The sequence below is a fragment of the Aphelocoma coerulescens genome, chromosome 1, assembly GCF_041296385.1.
Source record: "Aphelocoma coerulescens isolate FSJ_1873_10779 chromosome 1, UR_Acoe_1.0, whole genome shotgun sequence".
Lineage (NCBI taxonomy): Eukaryota > Metazoa > Chordata > Aves > Passeriformes > Corvidae > Aphelocoma > Aphelocoma coerulescens.
In genome coordinates, this window is record NC_091013.1 from 41,595,147 (window position 1) to 41,620,118 (window position 24,972).

Below are 24,972 nucleotides of genomic sequence, written 5' to 3' on the forward strand. Positions count from 1 at the left end.
TTTTTTAAAAAATCAAATTAACTATAGATTCCACAAGAGACATGGAATTCTGAATTCTACGTCTGTAGTTAAATCACACATCTTGGATGTGTAATGTGACCTTGAAATCATGAGGCATCAATAATATACACCTTGTAGAAACAGAAGTGAATACAGTCCTAGAAAATCCATGAAGTAGAATTTCTGAGGATGGAATAGAAGAACAATCATTTCTCTGCCTACATGTATACTACCATTAATATTTAAGACCACTTCAAAAGCGTAACTGAGCATGCAAAGTCATTTTTACTCAATCCAGTGGTTCTTAGAAGACATTCAGGGTCAAATAAGATACAGTAGTTTAAATGCAGACAACCAGTCCTATTTCAGGCATCCTAACATCCCTCTCTTCCTCAGTCTCCAGGTTTTGCTTGGAAGTACACAGCAAGTCTAAACAAATCTGTGCCTTCATCTCACCTACCAGCCAGTTCCAAGTGCCTAGTGCATCATAAGGGAACTAGAACTATCAGCTACTGAACTAGGGGAACATCTTAAACAAAAAGCCTCTCCACAATGTTTATACAGCTGATGCCTGCCTTCAGCTCTGAAAATAGAGTTCCTCCTTCAAGTTAGGCACCCACAACTTTTAGTCACTTTGAAAGAATGCCAGTTAAAAAAGTTAGTAATTCCAGTAGTATCCTCACTTATTCCTCAAGCTGTTTGGTTTTGATTTCATACAGCCAGGTTTTCTTCCTTGCTTGGTGCTTCTACCATTTCGTTTACTCTCTTCTGCTAAGTGACTGACTGTTTTTCCCTGAAGTACATTCTGCTGTCCCCTCTCAATCCCGCAACTGCCTTTATACTTACAAAAAAGTTATGTATAGCAGACCATTATTAGTGAGCAAGTACACCTGATTAATTCCACATACAAAATGCACAGCACCTTTTAAACCTACGCATTCAAAGCATAATTGCTGCTTACAGTCATCAAAGCACATGTCTATTATAAAGCTGGCTTTCTTAGCAATGCAAAACAATGACAAATAAGTAATTTTTAAAAAGGCTAAACATTACAGTAACTGTGAAAATCAGTACTGATTTCAAGGGCAATAACTATTTGTTCTCACTTCCAGTCTTCAATAAAATAATCTTCCTGACCTTTAATGCAAATGTGACGATGTCTGTTCATTTCCATAAACATCTGTACTGAAAATTATTAGCTCTTGAAATCATAATGCTATTCTTTGTGGTCAAAAGAGTAGATTGCCATGAACATTAGTTCATCCTGCATTAAAAACAAAAAAGCAACAAACTACTGTTCAATATTTTGCTTTTTATAATCCTTAAAATTTCAGAAAAGCTATCTTATTAGCTAGTAGCTCAACAGTGATTTATTTCCTGCTCTATTCCATAAATAATGTCCAGTCACATAGAACAGAAAGTGATCTGACAGCTAGTTTACAAAATAGATCTAACATGTTTTATACAATTATCTACAACAAGAAAATAATTACTACTATTATAAATCAACCAGACCTTTGAGTAGTAGATGCACACTTTCCTCTCAAAAATTAGTGATTCCCATAAAGTAAATTTTGTAAAAGGATACAACATTTCATGTGGGCTTGCAGCTGTGTCATTCTAGCAGAATACCGTTCCATGTTTCACAATTACCAGATTTTTTAAAAAATTAACCTGGGGTGTTACAGTAAATATTGAAAAAAAACTATCTGAAATCTGTAGTACTCAAAATACCATTATCCTGGCTTTCCAATGCAAATAAAAGATGGACTAAGCTCCAGGCTCCCTGTTTGTCATTTATGGAAATTACTGTACTGGGGGACGGCAGAAGATTTCGGTGCCAATATTAATAAAAACTTCATTCTGGGTAGATTTTGAAGCACTCATAAATTCAGATAAGGAAGAAGCTTAACATATTTCAAACAGTGGCATTGAGGCCATAGGTCCCTCATATGCCACACCCTTATTTGATAAAGATTATCTTGCTGTTAATACCACCTACAAATCAGAGATACCTGAGCCACTACATATTTTAGTGAAATGCTGAAAGCAGTTTTACACTCCCAGTTGCCTCTTAGCAACTCAACAAAACATCTTAAAACACAGACTTGTGTAAATCCGTAATTTCAACACTACCTCAAACACTGTAAATATCAAATTAGCTGGTCAGTTTAGCTCCTACTTGAAAGGATAAAGTTCTGAAGGAGTTATCAAATAATCTGAAGCCTGTGGTTCTGTGATATCTCTGAAGTAGTTAGCTGAGTTAAGAAGGGAGGGATAAACAGATCTTGTCTTAAAAGTAAGCAAGTCACTTTGATTAATTGGCAAATTATTTCTGGATCACTCTATGAAGATTTCTACTAGAAAGTGAGTGCACCTCGTATTGTATTAAGGAAACACCTGCATTTCTTTATTTGAGAAAAATTTTCTTTCACTGGTATCACTTGTGGGGATCTCAGGGTGGCCTCTGAATCTTCATAGCACAAATTTTAAGTTTAGTTAGTGAGATTTGTTCCAGATGAAGCATTTGAGTCAAGCAGTCTGAAATACTGAGATCAGTGGAAACAAGCAATTACCTATTTAAGATTGCTCAGTGAGCTGACCTCCCTATTTATTACCATTTCTCAATAGCAGCACAGGAATATGGGAAGCTATAGGTAAGCATTCATTCCATCTTCTGAAACAAGGATATTGCTGACACCATGACTTTAAATCTTATCCAAGTGCAGAAGTTAGCATTCTCTGCTAAGAAGTACATAAAATAAAAACAAACAAACAAACCAATAAAACCACTCTCTTTTAAGGAAAGCAGTTTTCCTCTTTCTTTTCATCCAACAGCCAGAAGATGCAAATGCAGGATATATTATTTGGTAGGACTGCCCAACATATGTGACTGAATTGCCAAAGCATGCACCAGGGACACTTATGCAATTGTAAATAAAACACTGTGTGCACTGGGGGAACAGTTTGCCTACAGGCTAGGCAATAACAAAAAGACACATTTAGCATTTCCTAAATTAGAACAGATGAACTTCAGAGTTTCATTTACCCACGTCTAGAAACATAAAAGGCTCTTAAATCCATATAAATCAGAATTCTTGTTTTTCTCAACTTGTCAGCATTGGAAAACTATTCTCTGAACAGCAAGTAACTGTGTTAAGATAGTTATGCTAAAATACCTTGGTAATTGCAGTCCTCTTTCCACCAAGATGATATGCCTAGGTGTGTCTTCAAAGCTGAACATCAAATAACCTATAGCAAGGCTAATCTGCAAGAATATAATCATTCTGAAGCTTAAACAAAATGAAGTCTCAAGTCCCACAATAAAGTGTGCGTGTAGTTTTCGCGTGAGTATGATGTAATTAAGTTTACACCCACTAAGCTTATCAGTTAATTGCACATTTTATCAATTCCTCAAGAAATTTAAGAGAAAAGCAGTTGTTGAAGAAGCATTAGACATTCATACCATCAGCTGCAGGTACAAAGCCTGCTTCTATTAATGTCAAATAAAAAGGTTTTATAGCGTCATTATGCCACTGTTATTTATATCCAAAGCAGTCATTAATGAAGGCAGTACATCCACTGCAGTGGAGAAAAGGAAATAAAGCAAGGGATTCCTCACCTGAGTTCCTAGGAAACACAAGGAAGCCCTGTACTATCACTGCAGCTCTGAAGCTGCTTTTCCACCTGCCCCTCCTTTGCTGCTGTTCTCCCCACAGGCAGTTCAGCTTGAGAGGCACGCAGTACCAAATAACACTTGAACAATACTATTAACTCCTGTGTCTAGAGAGGGGGGCTAAAGAAGTACCTTGGTCCTTTCTCCTCACTCTCTTCTTCACACTCGGCAGCCAGTCACTGTTAAATAAGAAAATAATAATCTACTCTGATTTTAATAGGGCCAAAATCAGTCTTGACCTACTTTCAACACAAAAAAAACTGAATGAGGTGTCATTTGCTTAAAATTTCTTCCTACGCACTTCCAAAATATTAAGGACATTTTTTTGTAACAAGTTCTTCTCCACAATACACTTCTTACCTCTTCTCTCTAAAATACATCCACACATATATGTAAGAACAAGACAGAGGGTACAAAGGAATATGAGTTGACATAATTGGAATAAAAGACCACCGTGACTGCTCAAAGTTACAAAGGGAAAAAAAAAGGTCACTTAATAGCTGTAAAGAATGTGAAGTCACTGTCATCGGGGGAATACTGAGAGTAAACAAACACTATTTTCCTGTGTGTAACTGATATAAATGGTCAAGTACAAGCCTCTGTGGCAAGCATTCAGGAAAACAGAAGCATGACAAATCCATACTTAATATTATGCTAAAAAGATACAAATTCATGTTCATCCTTTACAGAATTTGGTATTTTCACTATTTCGTAAAGTTACATTTTACAGTACACCATAAAACTCTCTGCAGTTCATAAAATGGCATGTGACAAAGACTAAACCAGCAGTCTTCAGGAATGAGATGGTAGATAAGAAAGGAGACATCTTCCCTAAATACTGAGCAGTCAGCCATTGAAAATATAGTAAAGAAGCACACATGTGACAGATACGGACAGATGGCAAGTAGGGAAGCTACAGGGCAGCTAAGACTGACAGTGTTCTTGACAGCTTCAGAAAGCAGAACCACAGTCAAGCATCAAAAGGGGACTGAGTAAGGATAATTTCCCAGGGACTCTGAGGAAAAATCTCAATACGGAAAATGCAGATTTTCTCAAGCTGGGCAACCACTGAGAGGGAAGAATGAACAGGCTTTGAAAGAAGGACTAAGGAAAAGCCAACACACTTGAATGACTTATGAAGCAAGCAGTAATTTGTTTTCCAGCCTTGTAACTGACTCTCCTTCACCCTGAGGTTTTCCTGGGTTTACCTGGTCAGACTTGTTGTATTTGTTTTAATAACGATTTTACATTCAGGGATTGAAAAGTTCAGTCTCTATGCTCAATATAAAAATGGAAATATGGATGCATATAGGAAGTAATTCCAACTAAATGCACTGTCTGATTCAGAGTCCTAAGTTGTATTTCTGAAGAAAAAAAAAAAATCTGTCGTTTTTTAAAAAGCCTTGTAGTCAAAGATTTAAAATTACATTTTCAAGAGCCAGTGTGGTTTATCTTAAAAATGCCAAATGAAGGTAAAGGATTTCTTTGCTTTATACATATTTAAGAACTCACAGGTAGTATTTCTAAGCAACACTACACCATATGTACCTGTGCTAACAGCTGTACCACTAAATAAAAAGCTGTCACAATTTGCAGATTCAGAACTTCAGCTGAAAGGGATTTACCATAGAAGATGTATCTAAGCACATCTTTTTATGTGCAAGTACTTTTCATACCGACATCTCATCAAGCCAAAAATGCCTTTTCATTATGGAAAGGATTAAAAGGTGCATATACATGCAGCTCACAGAAACTTCACACAAAGTTTACTGTACTCCATGATGATTATTTTGATTCAATGGATTTATAATCCATCTATTGCAGTGCAAGTGTCTGCATAAGTCTGAGTTTGACTGCTATATGGGCAATTATGACAAGAAACTTGAAGATGATGTGACAAACCAAGTACCTGTAAAGGCACGAAAAAATTGGGGCACGCAGAAACTTCTTGTCTCCTTCCCTCAAGAGTTTGCCATTTATTCAAGAAAGTTACAAGGATTTCACTTCTATTATTCATAAACTGTTACTCTATCAATGATTCTCAAAATGAGCACTGTACTACAAGGAGTCCTTTAGTGTACAAGTTTTGGATAGGCAACTGCTAAGAGTTCAAGGATTGGAGTTATTTCCAAAACCAGGAAAAATACACTAGGCTCACCTATTGTGAGTTTTAAAAGCTGGCAAGAGCAGTTCTAACAGTCTCCATTCCACTCCACTGCCAAGCTAGAGATATCCTTCTGTTTCTCCTCCACTCAATTTCAGTTCTAAAAGGCCCCAGTCTCTCAGAAATACCCACAGCCTTAGCTCCATTTGTTCGGATTCTACCATTGCAATCCACTTAAGGTTACAACACAGTGCATCCCACGTCCTTTTTTTTTTTTCAACCAGTCCTCCCTCACACAATCCTAAAATAAAAGGCCATCTCCTCTATGCCTTCCAAATCCTTTAATTCCCACATCAAATTCAGAACTCCTGTCTTGAAGTTTCCCATATTTCTAGCCACGCCATTATCCTTAACTGCTTTTTCTCCCAACTTCTCCTAAATTAGGTACGTCTGACGGTATCTTCTTCAAGTTTGTCACACTCTTCTAATCTTTGAAGTCATAATAAAGAAATATGCCAATAAACAAACCAACCATTTGTCACCCCAGGGTTCAATCTTCTAAGACTGAATTTCACTTAGGTTTTGGACTATCAAGTCTAATATCCTGGTTTCAGTGTACAATACAAACATTTAAAGCCTCATTGCCAGCAATACCAAAAAAAACCCAAAAACAAACCAAAAAACCTGAAACAACAACAAGAGTTAAAGTTTCAGCAGCAGGACAAACAACACTCAGCTCAGATATGAAACTTTTTTTTTTTATAACCCAAACTAAGCTCCACATTGAAAAGCCCCAATGAGACCCATGGCTTACTACCATTGCTGCACAAGCAGAGATAAAAACTAGTTAGTTTACAGCACAAATTTCTGCACAACTCTCAGTTATATCTTTGCAACACATTGTCTTAAAGCATGAACAGTGACTGAGAGCATTTTACTCTTGGAGAAGTGCGTAGGCCATTAATCAGTTCTGAATAAAATGGAAAAAAAAGGCTAAGCCTGCTCTAATAGTTTTTCAGTAATAAGATACTGCTGCTGAACTTCTCATTTAAGAGATTCTTCTCACAATAGCATTTCAGATCTAGAAGACTAATCTTAAACATTGCAAAAAAAAAGTGTATCATAAGATCTAAGAATAAATTTTTAGTTCTTCATTTGGAATCTTTTCCTAAGATTGTGACCAGAAAAAGGTTTGAGAGCAGAAAAAAACCACACAAAGATAAACACGGTTACCATTTTTATCTGAAGCATACTACAACCACTCAGCTTCCCTTGCAGACATCTTTTTTGACCCCTTTCCAGTTCCTACAACACTATTCAGGCATGATTTTCTATTGCAAAAGCCATGTGGGCCTCCCACTGTGATGTACTAGGCACCTATCTGCTAATTCTAGTTCCTGTAATAGTTTCTCCTAGTTTTGCCATTGCAGAGGCTAAGCTTATTGTTAAGTAGTGGAGTCTTTAAAAATTACTTTCAAATTGTTCAAATACCAAATCTTAAGCAGAGGTTCGCATCTACATTTACTAGTTTGATTGCTTAATTCCTGAGCTCCTTTCAATACCATTTAGTTCTGGAAACTGGCACCTTTAAATACCATCTGGTTTATGTCTCTCTTTTTTCATCCCTCCTTTATCTTTTTAAGCTTGTTTCATAATTGCTTCTACCAACACTTCAATTCGAAGAGAGATCCTTTGATACATCCTTCATAATGAAGGCTCCAGTTCAGAACTTCTTCAAGCTCAAAAATGAACTTGGATACAAGAGGTAAGACAACAGCTTCTTTTTTGATAGAGCTTTATTTCCAGAGGATAGAAGGAGAGATCATCTATTAGCCCTGTGCATTCTCCAGTGGGCTTCTTGTTCACAGTGTGTTTCAAAAAGATTAATTTTATACCTCCTGCAAATTGTTCCTCCAACATCTTTCTTAGCTGAATGTATGCATTCTGTCAGAATTTATGAACCTTTGTATTTTGCTCTTGCAGACAAACCTTAACTTTTAAAAAATGGTGAAAATTGCTTTGTATAACCACCTCTTATCCTGCTGTTTAACTATGCCATGCCAGTTCCTTTTTGGACTTACTATCTTTGATGGGCACATGCATTTCCTCCAACACTCCCACATGGCAGCTTCAAGTAGTTCCCATGCCACTTACAAGGATTTTAATTTTATAAATTGTCTTTAATATGCTTTTTAAGTCATTTTCTTTAAAAAACAAAACCCCCAAAGCAGGGGATTTTCAGAGATGGAAGTAGATGACCCTGCAAGAGACGTAAATACATTTTACAGAATGACAGTAACACTTGGAACCAGATCCTGCACACAATGGTCAGAAGGACATACGAAACTGCTTCTCCCTCTTCTGCAGACTAACTGCTCCATGAAGTACTCACTAACTGTGTCTACCAATTTAGTCTCCACATCAGTCATTGCTGCAGCCACTGCCACGCAGGCACCAGGCTGGCCAGGGAGCAGTACAGCTAGGAGATTAGAAGAGAATGAAAGGGCTCCAAAGAGAAAGAAGGGGAGAAGAGAACAACCACATAATAAAGTCAGCTTGTGTACATTTACACACCACATTGCTCATGGAGCTCCAGGACTTGGAATAATATTTATGATTTTTTCATGAGCTGCTGTTTCTCTTAATTTCTAACCCATGATTATAGAGAAATTAGAATTCAGATACAAGATGCGAATTCAAGAAGTTGAAGGCAAACAAATTTCTATTAAAAGATAATGAGAAAGCATAAGCTAACTGCTTAAAATTAGCTCTCAAAAATTTGAAACTAAAATTTGACTACTGAGATTGAACAAGCCACTGCAGACCCAATAAACCTGTTGAAAATTGTCTTGAGAGAGCTGTGTGCATTCCTGTGTCTTGTTGCAAACAGATGTTCTATTTGGATTTCCCTGCATATTGCTTCTCTCATGAAATCCCTTTTTCCTCCGTTTAACCCAGGGGTATTTCCCACTCTACTTGCACCTAAGTTCTCCTCTTTACTTCATACATTTCTAGCCCCATCAAACCATCACCTTTTCTCCCCGGGTTACAGAAGCATTAACACCTTCCTCCTTTGCCTCTGTGGCAGGGGGACAAAGCCAGGACCTATGTGCCTTCCTTCACCTGCCGGGAAGGACTCGCCCGCTCCTGCCTCAGGATGAAATTGGTGTCTCGCACTGTAGAGCTGGGTTTCAGTACTGCCATCAGACAGTTAATGGTAAAACATGGTATTTTTCTGCCAACACCATCAACACTAATCTTAAATACCTTCTTCTCCAAGTCATTGTAAAAGACTGAGGCATGTGCTATTGAGACAACTTGCAATTGTTTAATACTTTTTCCTAGGACAAACTGAACACAAATCAAAGGGAAGCGATTATAAAAGCCCTCTAAGCAGTAGCTTAAGGGAAAAGACAGAAACACCAGAGTTACATAAAAATGCATCTTTTCTATCCCCAGTCTTTTCAGGTAGGGGGAAAGACAGTTATTTTTTCTTATCTGTTTCTGTGTACTGCTAGGAACAGAGAGAACAATAAAACAAAGAATTTAGGATAGATTAAACTGGTCAGTTCTGGTAGCTCTTGCAAAGCCAAACAGCTAAAAGCCCCTTTGAACTTCGACACGGCAGACAAGCTCAAGAGCCGATTCAAGCCTGCAGCTTGCCGAACATGCTGAGCAGAGAGGAGCACTACTCCAACCAGCTCATTCTGTATGCAAGGCAAGCAGGTACAATGCAAAGAGGATGTGGGTCACACAAGAAAAACACGTAAAACAAAGGCAAAAGAGCTGGCAAGAAAGAAAGGACAGCACTGTGGGAGAGTGGGCACATCAGGCTGCTGAGAAGGTAAATCAGGAGTGTAGAATGTAACCTGAATAATATAAGAAATAGTATGTGTCTTTACAGAAAGAAAAGATAAAAACAAAAAGTCATTGTGAAAAAGAAATCTTTCATCTTCTATGTGTCTTTTTAAGCTCTTCTGTTATCCATATATATAGTACAAAGTGAAAATCCTTTAGGCATATAGTAATAAATTTACCTCCCAAAAGGATACACAACTTGCAATTTGGCTTAAAATATCAATGCAACTCAAATGACCTTCTTGCTAGGAAGAATTCCCAATTCTTTGGGAATTTTGTTTGGGTTTATGTTTAATATTTTCATTGAAACTACCTGATAATGGTCTGGAATACAAGTAGCAGAGCATGAAACAAGAATGACAAACTTCTAGCATCCCCACTGCTCTCCTAATCAAAGCCACAGTTCTGTGTGGCCACACTTAGGCTTCCCAATCAACCTGTAAGTCAGATGCAGTCCATCAGTTTTCCTATTGCTCAGTTGCAAGGCCCAGCAGCCATTTAGATGGCTGGTACTGACCCGTATCACAGTGGGATTCTTTATCCCATTTTCAGATATCTGGCAATTTAATCAGATTGAAAAGAGGTATAGCCTGATAAAAGATAATCTGGATGATCCAGAGGCAGTGCTGCAAAACTCAACATACATTTACATGGTCCTGGAGAGCAAAACAAAGACTTTGCTGAAGAGGGAAATGTGTTAGAGAGGGCCTGAGATGTTGAGGAAAAGGAATTTCAGTTACTCCTTTTATTTAGGCAGCTAAATTCTCTGTTTGGAGGAAATAATCTCAATGGGTGTTTCAGGCTTTAAAAGCTTGACAAAAAGGCATGACCACTTTAACACAGTTGAGCTGAAGCTTGTGACACAAGTCTGTCTTGAAAATGGGGACCTTAAAACTTCAAATGTTAAGCAGTAAAAAATAAAGATACACACACAAACTAATTATTTGCAATCACATCTTCTGATTTTTTTCTGCTTGGAACTTTAAAGCTTTCATAAACCACTTTAAATAAATGTAAAATTCTTTGTCTGTATATTTGCTGCTTTTTTTCTGGATTCTGTATTTGCCTACAGAAGCTTTGAAACTTGCACAATAAAATCTTACATATCTTGAAAGTTCAATCCAATAACTCAGGGGAAAAAAGGCAAAACAGTTACATTCTTTCATTACAAACTCTGGTAAGTTATCTCATGTTAATACATGAGAAAGTTTTACAGTATCTTTTAACTGTGAACAGTTTAATAACATTAGCACTGTAGATGGAAGTCAGAGCTCTGAAGAATGCCATCTGCAATACGAATGTGGAAACTATAAAAATGTTAGCTTTCTGGATAAAAATAATTCAAATAGAAATGGTTGACTCAACATACCCTGAAATGAAAAAAAAAAAATTAAAAAGATAAATATGTGACTGCCTCTTATTTACTGAACTGCTACTCAAGTTCTATTTTACATACTAAACTCAATTTAACAAGAAAAAGTGTACCCTCCCCGGCACCAGAGAAACATACCATCTCATTCTTACAGGAAATGTAAAAAGGAACATATTTTTGCAATACATGCTCAAGGCCAACTTTACACTGGATGTCACAGAAGTATCACAGCCCATTTAAAAAGTTATTGCTGTAATAAGTTGTTCCTTTCAACAAGCTAATGTAATGTTCACAGTGAAAAAAAAAAATGATTGCACATATCCTTCATTTATTTAATAATTATAGCTTCTGAGCCTGTTCCACGAATTCTCAAATAAAGGAATAAGGAGCAGTTAAAATACTTACTGCAACATCTTCTGATGTTGCAGCATCTTCTCCATTGTAACCTTTCTTCCCAATTTCCATAAATAAAAAACAAACCACATATTCGGCTTCAAGAAGGATTAAAGAAGGTACAGGCTGGTGAGTCTCATCTCCATCCCTGGAAAGGCGATTGAGCAAACTTCCCTGGAGCAGTTGATGTTGTTCGGATTGACATCAGCAAGGATTTTGCCATGGTCTCCCACTGTGTTATTTGAGACATGCTGGTGAGACACGGGTACTATACAAAATCCAACTGGTGCCTGATAACTTGTGGTGTCACTCAAGAACTGGCAGTGATGCCAATGCTGTTTAAAACTCTCTATTAATGACCTGGATGGTGGAACAGAGTCTGGTCTCAGCAGGTTCAGGGGTAACCCCACACTGGAGAAAGAGATCAACACTCCAGAGAGCAGTGCTTCTATTTCAAACAACTTCAAGAGGCAAGAGAACTGTGTTGGTGGGAAACTCGTGAAGATCAATAATGGTAAGTGGTTTACTGTGAGAGTGGTGGGACAGAGAAGCTGTGGACACCGTACCTCTGAAAGTGTTCATGGCCAGGTTGGATGGGGCTTTAAACAACCTGCTCTAGTGGAAGGTGTCCCTGCCCATGGCAGGTGGATTGGAGGTGGATGACCTTTGATATCCCTTCCAACCCAAACCATTCAATGACTCCATGATTCTAAGTAAAAGAAAAAACTTGCTCCTGAGGTGAAGTAACACACAAGACAGGCTGGGTACACAGTGGCTAGGACACAGCTCTGCAGAAATAGATATGGGGCTCCGGGTGGACACTGCTGAACAACAGCCAACAAGGCACCCTTTGGAAGTGAAGCAGGCTAACCAAGTATCGAGCTCAGCTGGCAGGAGCTATACTAAGCAGGCTGGGGGAAGTGATTTCCCTTCACTCCACCTTTCAGCGCTGGTGAGACAGCATCTGGATTGATGTGTCTGATTTTGAGCTCACCAATAAAAGGCAGACCTTGGTACAGTGGGAACAGGATGATCAAGGGGCTGGGACATATAATACATAAAGAGCAGCCAAGTGAGGCTTGCTCAGTCTGGGGACAAGGCAGCAATCAGGCAGACCTCATTACCCTATTCGATTTTCAGGTGGGAGTAAACAGAGAAGTCGTAACCTGACTCCTTTAAGATGCACACAGCAATAACACAGGAAGAAACAAACACAATCTGGAAAATGGAACATTTCTGCTAGCTGAGACGAAAAGCTCTTTTCCCACGAGGGTGGCCAAACACTGCAAGAAGTTGCTCAGGGACCCTGTGGCGCCACCATCCCTAGAGTTACTCAAAATTTCCAGGCACAGCCTAGAACAACCTACTCCAGTTAGAGTGACTTTTAAGCAGGGGTTTGAGCTAAATGACTGCCAGAGGTCCCTTCCTACGCAATACTATAATAAATCCAAATGACTTGTAGTAGAAAACAACATAAAATATTTCGTTAAATTACTCTTCTCATCGGAACCTTGTTAAGTCAGCAACAGAAATGATATAGCTTTAGCCTGACAGAGGTGTTTCTGGCATGAAAACAAAGGTTTTGCAATTATAGAAGTTATTCATCACTCACATTGGGAACTTCTTGGAAAATAATGGTCCTACTCCTATCACTAAAAATTAAAGTCTAATTAAAGGCTGAAACAACACCTGACAACTCTGGTATTAGGGATTTACACTGCTGGAGCTGAAGATGCTTAATTTACTATTTGGCTCTCTTATTACAACACTTATCTAACTTGAGAAAACCTATACCAGAAAAATAAAATACCTATATAGAACAGGAGCTCAAACTAGCTAGTACTTGAAATTTTTCATTACCTCTGTATCTTTCTCTTTCATCAAGTATAAAAGGAACATATGGAGAGCTTTAAACCCTAAACCATTTGTATTTGGAAAAAAAATAACTTTCAAATTGCACAATTTTGATCCTTCCTTGACCTCACAAGACTGCAGTTACTGCTGCTCCCTGCTCTCTCCTGCTCTCTTCCAGACTTCACTCTCACTTGAGGCTCACAGCTTATACCTACACTGCTTCTTCTCGTTCTCCTCTTCCTCAGGGGAGCCCCTCAAGCAGACACCATCAGTTGCTATTCCATCTACCCCCACATTCTCAGACAGAGCCTGTGTGCAAAGATACATGGAATTAAAGCCAAAAATTCCAAGTAGACACTTTTAAGTGTGAAAATACACAAACACTGAGATACAAATGTATTTGCTACTTAAACAAAAGCCAGTTCACAAATCAAATGTAAATCTGTAAGTCAGCAACTTCTTTACATTGGTATCATTAGAATTTAGACAAGAAATTTTTTAAATTTGTATTTTTTATTAGTGCTTTGTAAGGCACTTTATTTCCCTGACCTCACCTTCAAGTTAATTTATTTGCAGAAAGTGAGTGGTCTCAGAGATGTCAGCTCCTCTACAAACATCCTGAAGGAACCATTTCTTCCAGTATCAAAGAGCAGCATGTGGCAAGACTTCGCATCAACATCAAGTTACTTCACAGAATGGGAAGTATACTCTCAAGTCAATTATGAATATCATATCATGGTTTGCTCCACCCTTTGGAAACGGAAGTTGCATCTGCTCACTGCTTTCCCCATCCCAACGTTATTCTTCATATGGCATTCAAAGTTTATCCACTGCTATGCCAGTAAGTTTGGCATCTCTATCAGTTTGTAAACACTCAGAGCCACAGTCCACCCTGCATGACCCTGTCACTTTCACAACTGACATATAACTGCATCAATGAAACACTTCTAATGTGTCTGCAAACCACATTTATATCAACCATTTTCTAACAGATTACCAATTATTAAAGAAAAAAAAAGAGGGTTAAGACATTAAGTTTAAACACCGTTTTTTCTAAGATGACTTTAGCTGTGGACCACACTCCAGATCTTTGTAGAAGTATACATACGACCACCCAAGTGTAAGCTTCATAGTAGAATCAAAATCCTAGTAGGTCCTATCCTTACAAGAGCCCATTTTATACCTTTTCAGTCAATACATACTGAGATCTCAAGCACTGATCATGTAACAGACCATAAGTACTTCAAGAGTTACTGATTTTGCTACTCTAGTATTTTCTCTGAAAGAAGATTCATGCCATCTTGAACAAAATCCCAAAATACTTCTTTTAAGTTTTTCTCCTTAAAATAGCAGTTGTTTCAGGGCTGAATAATTGGAACCTAGCAGCTGTCCAAATGAGACTCTTAATTCATGCAATTAGCCTCCTACACAGTGTTTAAAACCTTGCTCAGCAATAATAGAACTTTTAAGGGACTTAAACTTACTTTCTGAGGCAACTGGGAACATTAAGACATCCAATGTAGCATAGAAATTTGGGTTATAAATACTTCCAGAGAATAGGCAGCAAGCTGAATGCAATACTAAAAATATTAAAGAACACAGGCTTTTCCTTGCTCTCATTGGGTCTCATTCTGCACAAACAGCAGCAGTCTTTACATTATATATATGCTCAATTCACTGCCATGGCTTCACCAAACTCTGGGAGGAGATGCTTTACTCTTGCTGACTTAGAATTTAAGACATTGAAAACTGTCAACATACCTGAAGGGAGAAACCATTCAGTTCAACCAGATCTTTACTTTCCATCCAGCTTCTCTGTGATCTCTAGAGCTGAGCTGGCAGAGATTTTTACTTCTCCTCAAAGAGTTTTCAAAAAAAAACTCCACATGCAAGCTTACAATTTCATCCCTATTTTTGACACTGGCTGGGTCTACAGATCTAATCTCTCTCAGTGTAATGGCATTACACAGCAACTTTTCCCGCTCACGAAGTAACCTTTCCCATTCTGCCTCAAACCTACACATATCCTAATGCTGTGTAAGAATTTAAGCAATATCCCACTGAAGAGGATTGGAAATTATTCTAAACTAGGCAGCTGGTTAATCGAAATAAAAAACCATCATAACGTGAGAAAGTTAAAACAACTGCTATGTCTTGTAACACTGTACAGCCCTAGGGGATACTCCTGACACTTCCACTCTTTTCTTCTCCCACAGGACTTCTCTGCCTGGCTCCCGCACAAAGAAAGAGAATAGCTCTTGCATTGTACAGAAAACCTTCTCAGACAGCCTATTTTCCAGAAAGAAATACCAGAAAAAGCCAAATTTGCTTGGATAAATCACTAAATTCTCTTCTAGACAATTAGAATTGCAGTTCAGGTGACCATTTTCATAACATGAACCTTCCTGGCTCAAAACTTACTCAGTTCCAGTTCTCCATAAATTACAATGATGGATGGATAAGAACTGTCCGTTCCCATTTGAAATAGTGCTGACCACTCTTTTACTGTTGCTGGCAATTAACAGTAAACATGAGTTCTAGTCATTTTTTGTAGGCAACCTGCTGAGATTTATAGCAGTAGCTTCAAAATTCTGAAGAAAAGACTTATCTTTGGGTGAAAGATTTTTCAGGGTTGTGACAACCTTGATGCAGAAAAGTTCTGGCACATCAGTCATTTGTCTGCTCTTCTGACAGGGGAAACCTCACAGGTGACACATACAGCGCAAAATGTAGTTAAGGATAGTTGCTAGTTGTTGCCACAAGTTCTAGACAAGTTATCTTTAAACAAATGTAAGAAAAGATTAGCAGACAGCATTACCATCTCAATCAATTTGGATCAAATCAGCCTAATTTCCCTCTAAAATACAGTAATTTACTTCAAATAGAAACATTAGAAAAGAAATGCTTTTCAAAAAAAAAGGATGACTTAAGGCAACATCTCCAATTAGTCCCATAAGCCAAAAAAAAAAACCAGTCTAGAAAAAGAAATATGATGTGGCAAGGGCAGAACTCCCTGGAAAGCAATTCTGAGAGATATCAAACAAAAGATTTATTACAAAAGGATTGCATTCTATTCAATGTTTGCATCAACAATATGGATGCTGAATATAAAACCATTTTTACTAAATGTGCCAATGATGAAAAGCTAGGAAGGACAAAAAACTTAAAACAATTTTGCAAATGAAAGAAATTGACAGAAGGGGAATGAAATCCACTGGGGATGAGCACGAAACTCCTACAAAAAGACAATGGAAAGTATAAGTAATAGTCTTTAAGAAAATTAATAATGTCTAAATCCCAAGCTGACAGTCAATGTCAGGCAACTGCAAAATGGTAAATAATCAGTGAAGTGTACAACCACATGCACAACTTTCAGAATAAGCCAAGTAATCTTTTCTGGTCCATTTTGTACTACACTCAAGAGACTAAATACTGTACTCCCACTGAAACACCACTTTTCAAGGAAACAACTGACACAAACCCAAAGAGTAGGCCATTCTTCGTGCACCTCCAATAAAACCAGAGTGAACTGGATTTGGTTACTATTTAAGCAGGGAAGGTTGAAAGAGGCTTCCTAAGAACCAAAGTACCCAGAAGGCTATTGCAGAGAAAACGGGATCGATTTGTTCTCAGGTTCTCAAAAGACAGCAGATGCAATGGGCTTAAAATTGAAGTTAATGAGATTCACACTAAGCACTTAGGGAAGACACCACCACTTTTCAATTTTAGGGACAATGGAACCCTCGAGCAGATTACACTGGAGACAGTTAAGGAAGTAAAAAACCCACAGTCAGTAGCAGGACCACAGGAAATTGTTTAGTCCTTGTTGTTCCTTATATTTATTTAAAAAAACTGTACAGAGTTTACTGGCTCCAACACTTAATTCAGTAGAAGATGCTACAGTACAATAGAGAACTTGTACTTTTTTTTCAGTTTAAACATTTGTGACTTTTTATTCTCTTCTCTCCACTATCTTCAGCATAGCCTTATTTTTCAATTAACACTCATATTTTTGTGATGATCAGTTACCACGGCTGCAAAGATCAGAGTCTGTCTTATGTTCTGTTATTGCTAAAAAAACACATAATAGACAAATAAGGGAATGCAAAAGAAGGAAAAGGCATCCTACTAATATTTTCTATTCAGTTCTCCCCATTCCAGGACTCATGGGTTTACTGTTGATTTACACTTCCAAAGAAAAATGTAGGACACGGTAAGTTGAACAGGACAAGGAAATAGAGAATATAATGGAAGCAAATTAATGAAAATCAATAGTTTTTAAGACTAAACTGCATTGACAATAAAGCTTATGGGGTTTACATACCTCGAATGATCTCAGTTTCACATTAGAAAATTAGACAACACCTTCAATACAGTGTTCTTTCAAGTGTGTAGTTTAAAAGATCGCCTTCCTAGTTTAATCAAACTTCAAATAAACAATAATGAATAATTATTAATTATATTGCCGGCACCATCAGCAAGGGATAAAATGTGCCTTGATCAGGACTTCCCAGGTTCTCTCAAGCCCTCCTCCATAGAGCAGAGAGGCAAAGCAAACCCTACCTCACACACCAGGAATTATCTGGTAACCTAACAGAGGCAGACAATCAGCTTGGACAATGTCTCTGCAATATTAGATGTGGAACTCTTCTTCTCTAGTTTTAGACACAAAGTCCCAATTCACAATTCTAGTCTTCCCTTGTTATCAGTGAATGGAAGAACTGGCCATCCAGAAGAAAATTCAGCAGGTCTCAGGAATGTCTGAGACCCTTCAAAGGGCTGACTGTGTTATTCTGTTTCTCCCCACTGTCTACAGAAGCAGCCTAATGTCACTCAGACTTCACACCAACTCTTCCCTGGCATCCCAGGTTAGGCATTTCTCTTCCCATTCTTTCCTCAAACAGTGTTGGGCTAAGATTCCACAGTCTCAGCTTCTTGGCACCTCTGAAGGAAAGCCCAGCTCCAGAGATGGAGCTGAACACAAGCATCACCAACTTCAATGGCATCCAGAGAGGGCAATGCAAACATTTAAAAGACTATTTCTTTAAAAAAAAAACCTAAAAATTAAAAAAAAATTAAAAGGCACTATCCAGATAACAACTTCTTTAAAAGTGAAAGCTACACATTAGTATGAAAGGGTAATAGCCTGGCTCTGTAAACACTTAAAAAGGTATTTTAGCAGAAAATCTCATGTCCTGAAAATGAAAATGTATGCAAATGTTTGAAGAAATAAAGGGTACAGTTTTTGTCTTAGTTTGGTTGTTTCTTAAAGTAACGTAATTCAAAACAATTACTTTGCTTTCTAACAAAAGAGTAGTCCTACAACTTCACAGTAGCATCCAATACGTTAATACCAAACAACTTTTCACACTGAAGTACCTAAGGTGGAACAAGGCACTCCATACCATTAAGTCACATAGAGGTAGAAGTCCATGCTGGCACTTGGGCTTAAAGAAGCTCAGATTTCTGGAGCACAGCATCAGTTTCTGCCCCATGTTCCTTCTTGTGTCCTCAGACTTCAAAACTCTGACATTTGTACGAGGAAAAACTTAGACAAATTGTTTTCAAAACCCTAATGTGATTTAAAACCACTGTCCCTGAAAGACAAAGACTGAGGAGAGGTTGTGCTTCACAGATCTTCTAGGACCTTTAGCACCATCATCCACTCCCTCCTCTCCCTACCAGCTAGCCCCTTCCCCCATGAATTCTAATTATAGTTTCATCATGAAATCTTCTGAAGACCTGTGTTAAAAGGTAGGACTTAATCTAACTCATACTATTACTAGCCCTCCAAGAAACAAATTTTCAGAATGTGAAGATATACACTATAAATCCTTTATTCCCTCTATGCAATAAAAAAATAGACCATGTACACAGGGATCCAAAAGAAGGTATTATATTAATACCTGCTACATGGAGAAACAAACAAACAAAAAAAAGGAAATACACTTAACATCTTCATTGCATCAAATATATGGCACAAGAGATCAAACACCTTAGTACCAAATTCATAAGAGAGTTTGTCCTGCTGGCCACAAAGAAAATCCACTGCCAGATATTTAACCAATTTAGTCTAATTTTCTGACACCATAGCTGGAAGGCAGAAGAGAAAAGTTGAGCTATTCAAGGAAGTCTAGTGCTTCAAATACATTCAGAAGCTTTAAAGGAAGACTTAAAAATATTCAGTACACTTTACGTTAGACTCATGCTAGTTTCTTGCCTATTTTAGGCATACAGTCTCCTCAATTCTCCATTCACATATTAAAAAAAGACTTAGATGCATGCTTCTAATAGTACAGCAAAGTAGTTTGGGCTTGATTCCAATTTCACCAGGAGCAAAGACATTCACAGCAGAGGTAATTCATACTTCAGGGTTATTTGATTCTTTTTACAGCTCCTTGAGAAGCTGAAGTCAAACTACATTATTATAATGACAAAACAAAGGGAAAAATGTAAAGGTGTCTCCTAGCACAGGATAAAATACAAGAACGAACAAGTATTAAAACGATGCAATAAATAATTATTCACAGAGCTTTCCTCATTTATGTAAAGACAAACCAAGAAGTGCGACGTTACACTAGCCAAATTATTCACTAATTAAACAAAAAGCAATTACTAACTATGTACTGAATAACCACAATGACTGGCTGTGTAGTTCAGCTTGAAGTTTTAAGTTTACCTAATACCATAATGGTTTTATGTAATAGTACTGAAGCCACTACTCCAGTTTTATTGCCCCTTTGTAATCCTTGAATTGAACTTAAATTTAATTTAGCACTCAGTTGTTTACCTACTAATATTGTTCGTGAGAGAGAAAAAGTGGACTCCACTAGCAGATTATGTATTTTCAGACATTTTTACAAGTATTACTCTTCCTCCTCCCCTCCCTTTTACATTACAAGTTTATTGAATATTCCCTAAAGCTCTGCAGGTACCACCAAGTTATTTTGTCCTTGAAGATATTCACAGCATTTCTCTTCCATCAGCAAATACATACACTTCACCTTCAGCTAAATATTTTTCATAAAACTGTATGAATTACCTTAACAGTATTCTGCAAGTACAGTCCAAGTCCACAACCATCCACAATAAATTCAATTTATCCTGACTGGAGTCTTTCCAAATGCAACTAGTTTTGCTGTATAGGAAGGCCTTTGATGTTCACATCAAATAACCTTCAAATTGTTCAACAACAACAATAATCAACTCTATTGTCTTGATGAATAAACCCTGTGAAAATGTACCCATGAATGTCAAGGACTATGCATGTTTTTAAGTGACAAGATACAAACCACAATGTAGGAGGGATTCTACTGAAAATTTAAAGTTTGTGGACTCATAAAATCAAGATGGATACTAAAATGAAAGAACGTCAGGTATGTGCCTAGCTATATTACTTTTAGAGAAGGTATTCTTCCTATATTTTCCTTAATATTTTACAGATGTTGAAGTTACAACAGGCTCTAATGCTAGCCTGAACAATCTGATTGAACGGTACATAAATCAGAACAATGCCCAAAACTTACTGAATCACCTAGAGGAATCTCTTATCAAGAGAGATCACCCATCTGACAATTTTTCCATGTTTAGAACAGACAAGACCTTTCACAAGACCCAACAAAACCACACTGTAACATGGAGAGAGGCAGCATGCACACATAATTCCCTTCTCCACTGTCATCAGATCATCAAAGGGACATTTACAGTGCGATTTTTGCCAGCACTGTGTTCCCCGCACCAGCCTGGCACGCATGGTCTCCCGACTTCCAGCTTGCACAGAGAGCGAGCGGTCATTACAGCACGGGAAGCACAGAACCTGCCTATCTGCCAACAAGAAATGCGGGTGAAAGAGATTTTAAGGGCTTCTAGATACTTCGAACTCCACTAGTTACAACAGTCAGCAGCTGCAACGATCCATCAGATTCTGCAGAGGCACCCTTCCTGCTGCAGAAGAGCGTAGCGATTAGTTAAAAATAAGTTTCGAAAGGACAAATAGATAGAGAAACTTGCGGGAACACGAGCGGAGTTTCTCTCGCGCTAACCTATACAAGAAGCAGCTGCAGGCGCGCTACATGGAATCAGCACAAATTTGAGGCAAAGCGAAAGCATCACAGGTAACACACCGACAAGAGCCCAAAGTAGAACCTCCCCCGGAACACAAGCCTTGCCCCGCCGTTTGTTTCTTATTGAGGACGGCAGCGGACAATTCTCGCCCAGGTGCCGGGCAGCGGGACCCGCTGCCAGGGCGCCTTCCCACAGCGCTGGGAAAGGTGGGATCTGATTTCGAGCATCTGGAAAGCAGGCACTGACCTGAGGGTGCGGTTGCCGGCGCAGCCGCGGCGCTCCATAGCGGCGGGCACGCAGCTGGTGAGCTCGGTCCAGTCGGCGTGCAGCCCGCAGCTCCAGCCGGTGGAGAAGCGGGAGAAGAGCCAGGTGTCCTTGTCGCCGCCCGGGCGGTGGCAGGCGCACTTCTTCTGCCCGGCCCGGCAGTAGCAGGGCTGCTCCAGGTGGATGTTGCGCACCAGGTGCCGCCCGAAGGTGGTGCCGCCCGTCTTCTGGATGTGGAGGAAGACGATCACGTCGCGGCCCCGCATGTCGAACCGCACCCGCCGGCACAGCTCCCCCCGGGCGAACGGGAACTTGGCCGCCAGCCGCGGCATCGCCACCGCCTCCTCCTCCTCCTCCCGCTCCTCCGGGCCCCCCCCGCGGCGGGCGGCGGAGGCCGGCGGGCGGCGGGGGCAGGCGGCGCCGGGGCAGGCGGGCGACACGTACTGGTAGATGATGAGCAGGAAGAGCAGCGCCAGCAGCGGCGGCAGCAGCCACCTGTTGAAGCGCTCGTCCATGGCGGTGCGCGGGGGCAGCGCGGCGCGGGATCAAGCGCTGCTGGCCGCTGCCGGGGCAGCCGCCCCGCTCGGATCCCGCAGCCGAGGGGCGCCCGGCTCCATTCCCGAGGGCATGGTCCTGGCGGGCGGGCGGCCGCGGCTCGCTCCGCTCAGCCCAGCGCGCCGCGCCGCACGCCGCCGGAGGCGGCCATCCCGCGCTCGATCCCCGCGGCTGGGGCTAGGCGCCGAGCGCCGTGCCCGGAACGCGCTGCCCGGCGGCGGCCGCACAGCTCCGCTCCCGATCCCGCTCCGCCGCAACTCCAGCCCAAACACAGCGCCCGGCTCCCGGCGGGGCGCGCCCCGCCTCCGCCCACCGGCCAATCACGGCCAGGCCGGCCGCCCGAGCAGCCAATGGGCGGGCCCAGCACGCCGGCGCTGCCGCCAATGGGAGAGCGCGGCGGCCCGGCGGGGGCGGGGGGAGCCGCCCCGCGCTCCCCTCCAGGTATCGGACCGGGACCTGCCGCGCGCGGGGCGGGGGCGGGGGGCGGGAGCAGCCAATGAGGAGGCGGGGGCGGGGCGCCAGGCAGCCAATGGGACGGGCCGGCGGCGCAGCCAGGTGAGCGGGGCTCCCTTGGTCTCCTCATTTCCCGTCACTTTGCCGTAGGGAGCGGGTGTTCGGTACGCGTCCCGGTTTCGCTCCCGTGATTATAACCCCAGATGTTTCATACAAGGAGGTCGGACAACATCGACCACTCCACAGATTAACTAACTAACTGTAGATTAGCTGTCCGCGGCGCTGCTGGTTCTTGCGCTCTTCAAAGCACAAAGTCCCAAACGATGAACCCACCTTGCAGAACACTTTTGTCTCCCCGAGGCAATAACATCGGTTACCCAGCAGCGGCTCCGTTAAAGTTTCAAAAGGTTACTTTTCAATCCCTCTCGTGTATTTACAACAATCCACATCCTGAAACTCTGTGGTTTTCCCTATTGAAAAATATACTTTTTTTAATATACATTCAAATCTTTAGCCCGCAGATCACACTTAGCTGAGTTTCGCCAAAAAAAACCCAACACTGTTTTGCCTGCAGTGTGTTTTTCATAACGTTAAAAGCCTGTTACAAACAATTCATATCCAAAACCAAGCCTCATATGGCCCCTGGATTACAATATATTAATATGCAAAGCATTTTGTGTTAGAACTGATTGCACATCTCGCTTATTTAATTACAGAATGCCTTTATTTACTGAGGGATTAATTAGATATCTGACAGTGCTAAAGCAACTTTTTTACTCAACTCTAAAGACAGCTTCACCTCTGCAAGGCTGATAACAGAAGAGCAGTGCCTTCCCAAGGGACCACTTAACTTTAGAACTTATAAAAATAGAAAAATGTATTTTAAACTGAAGATTTTTATATAGAAGCCAAGAGTACTTGGACTTTTTAGGGTAGAGTATCTGCTCCCATTACAGCTTGCCAGAAATCATAGAAATTACCAGAAAATGGTCTAAACAGAAGGAGCTAAAACTGTAAATGTTGTGAGGTGTCCACAAGAACAACAGCCTACAACACCCACCTTCAAACATCTACCACACATGCATGCACATGCCCAGCATCCCATAGTAGTGTTATGGTATTACACCAGTAAGTCTGACGGTGGCAAATTTTTGGGTCTTGCCAAAACATGAAAAGAGATGATTCACTTCTACCTTTAGTGAAATCTTTTAAGGAAAACGCCATGGGTTACCCGATGAAATTCACCCTTATACAGCCATGCACCATCCTTTCATCCTTTGGAAGAATTCAGAGTCTGGTGTCAAACAAACCTATTTAGTCTTCTTCCTCTAATGACAAGAGGTTTGCACTCACTGACTCTTACCAAAGTAGAAAACAGCATTTTTGCCTTGAAAAATCATGGTGTTCTTTGCCCACACAAGCAGCAGAGCACCCAGCTTCTCTTTGGGGAGACCAGACTCTCTTCTCTGCTTTGGCCACCACTGTGCTCACCTGCCTTCAGACTCCCTGTGCCTCTAAACTGTGGACTTAGTGAGGTTGCCTTTGAACTCTCTCTTTTACTAGGTGACACAAAGCCGGCCTCAGAGAAATTTAAATATTTACATGTGTAAGATACAGAAGCATTTTGTTCTCATCTCAGCCTATTCACTACTTAACAAGCGATATGACTAAATCCATTTGAAATAAAATTGCTGCTAAAGAATTTAGGCTCATGCATCTCTTATGCTGCTTTTAGCCTGATACCGAAATGTTATTATAATTTAAGATTTTCTCATTAAATACCAGATTGTTAACACTGTACCTTCATCTCCATGAAAAGGAGCTCAAAACTAAAGTTGCTAAACAAAGAAACCCTCAATTTCAGTTGAATTTTAAATTCTTATTTATTTAAATTTACTCAAGACAGTTACTGATTCATGAAGACTGGTTAAAAAAAAACTTAATGGAATGGATGTACAAGAGAAGTAAAAGTATTTATAATGAAGTTTAGCTGAAAAACTTGACATTTAAAGGGTCCTCCTTTTTCTGAAACTAGAAGAAGTTGCTTGCAGTGCCACATGAATCAATGTGTTTATGCAGCTTTCAAAGGCAGGCTTTTACTTATGAATTGGAATGCTCTTAAATGACGGTCTGTGGACCACACTTTATGTAGAGTCACATCCCACGGCACAACCAACAACACAGAGTTTTCATTTGGTAGTATTTTATGTTCTCTTTATCGAGGCCCACGTTACTGTGCAAGTCCCTGTGGGATTAAGTTCTAATAAAATCCTTTAGCTTCCTTGCAAGTCCGTGGCTGTAACTCCTTAGCATCAATGAAGCAATGAAAAGGGTAGTTTTGAAAACAGTTGTGTTCCCATTGATTTAATGGGACCATGA

At 40.0% G+C, this 24,972-nt stretch overlaps 1 protein-coding gene across 1 annotated transcript in view; it reads right to left on the reverse strand.

The window, feature by feature from the left end:
* HS6ST3 (heparan sulfate 6-O-sulfotransferase 3) overlaps positions 1–22,234 on the reverse strand; it is a 291,136-nt gene extending 268,902 nt beyond the window's left edge. The window contains exon 1 of the mRNA XM_069008275.1: positions 21,568–22,234. Coding sequence (XP_068864376.1) covers positions 21,568–22,100 — 533 coding nt within the window. The 5' untranslated portion in view covers positions 22,101–22,234. The remainder of the gene's footprint in view (positions 1–21,567) is intronic.
* Between the last annotated feature and the right edge of the window lie 2,738 nt (positions 22,235–24,972).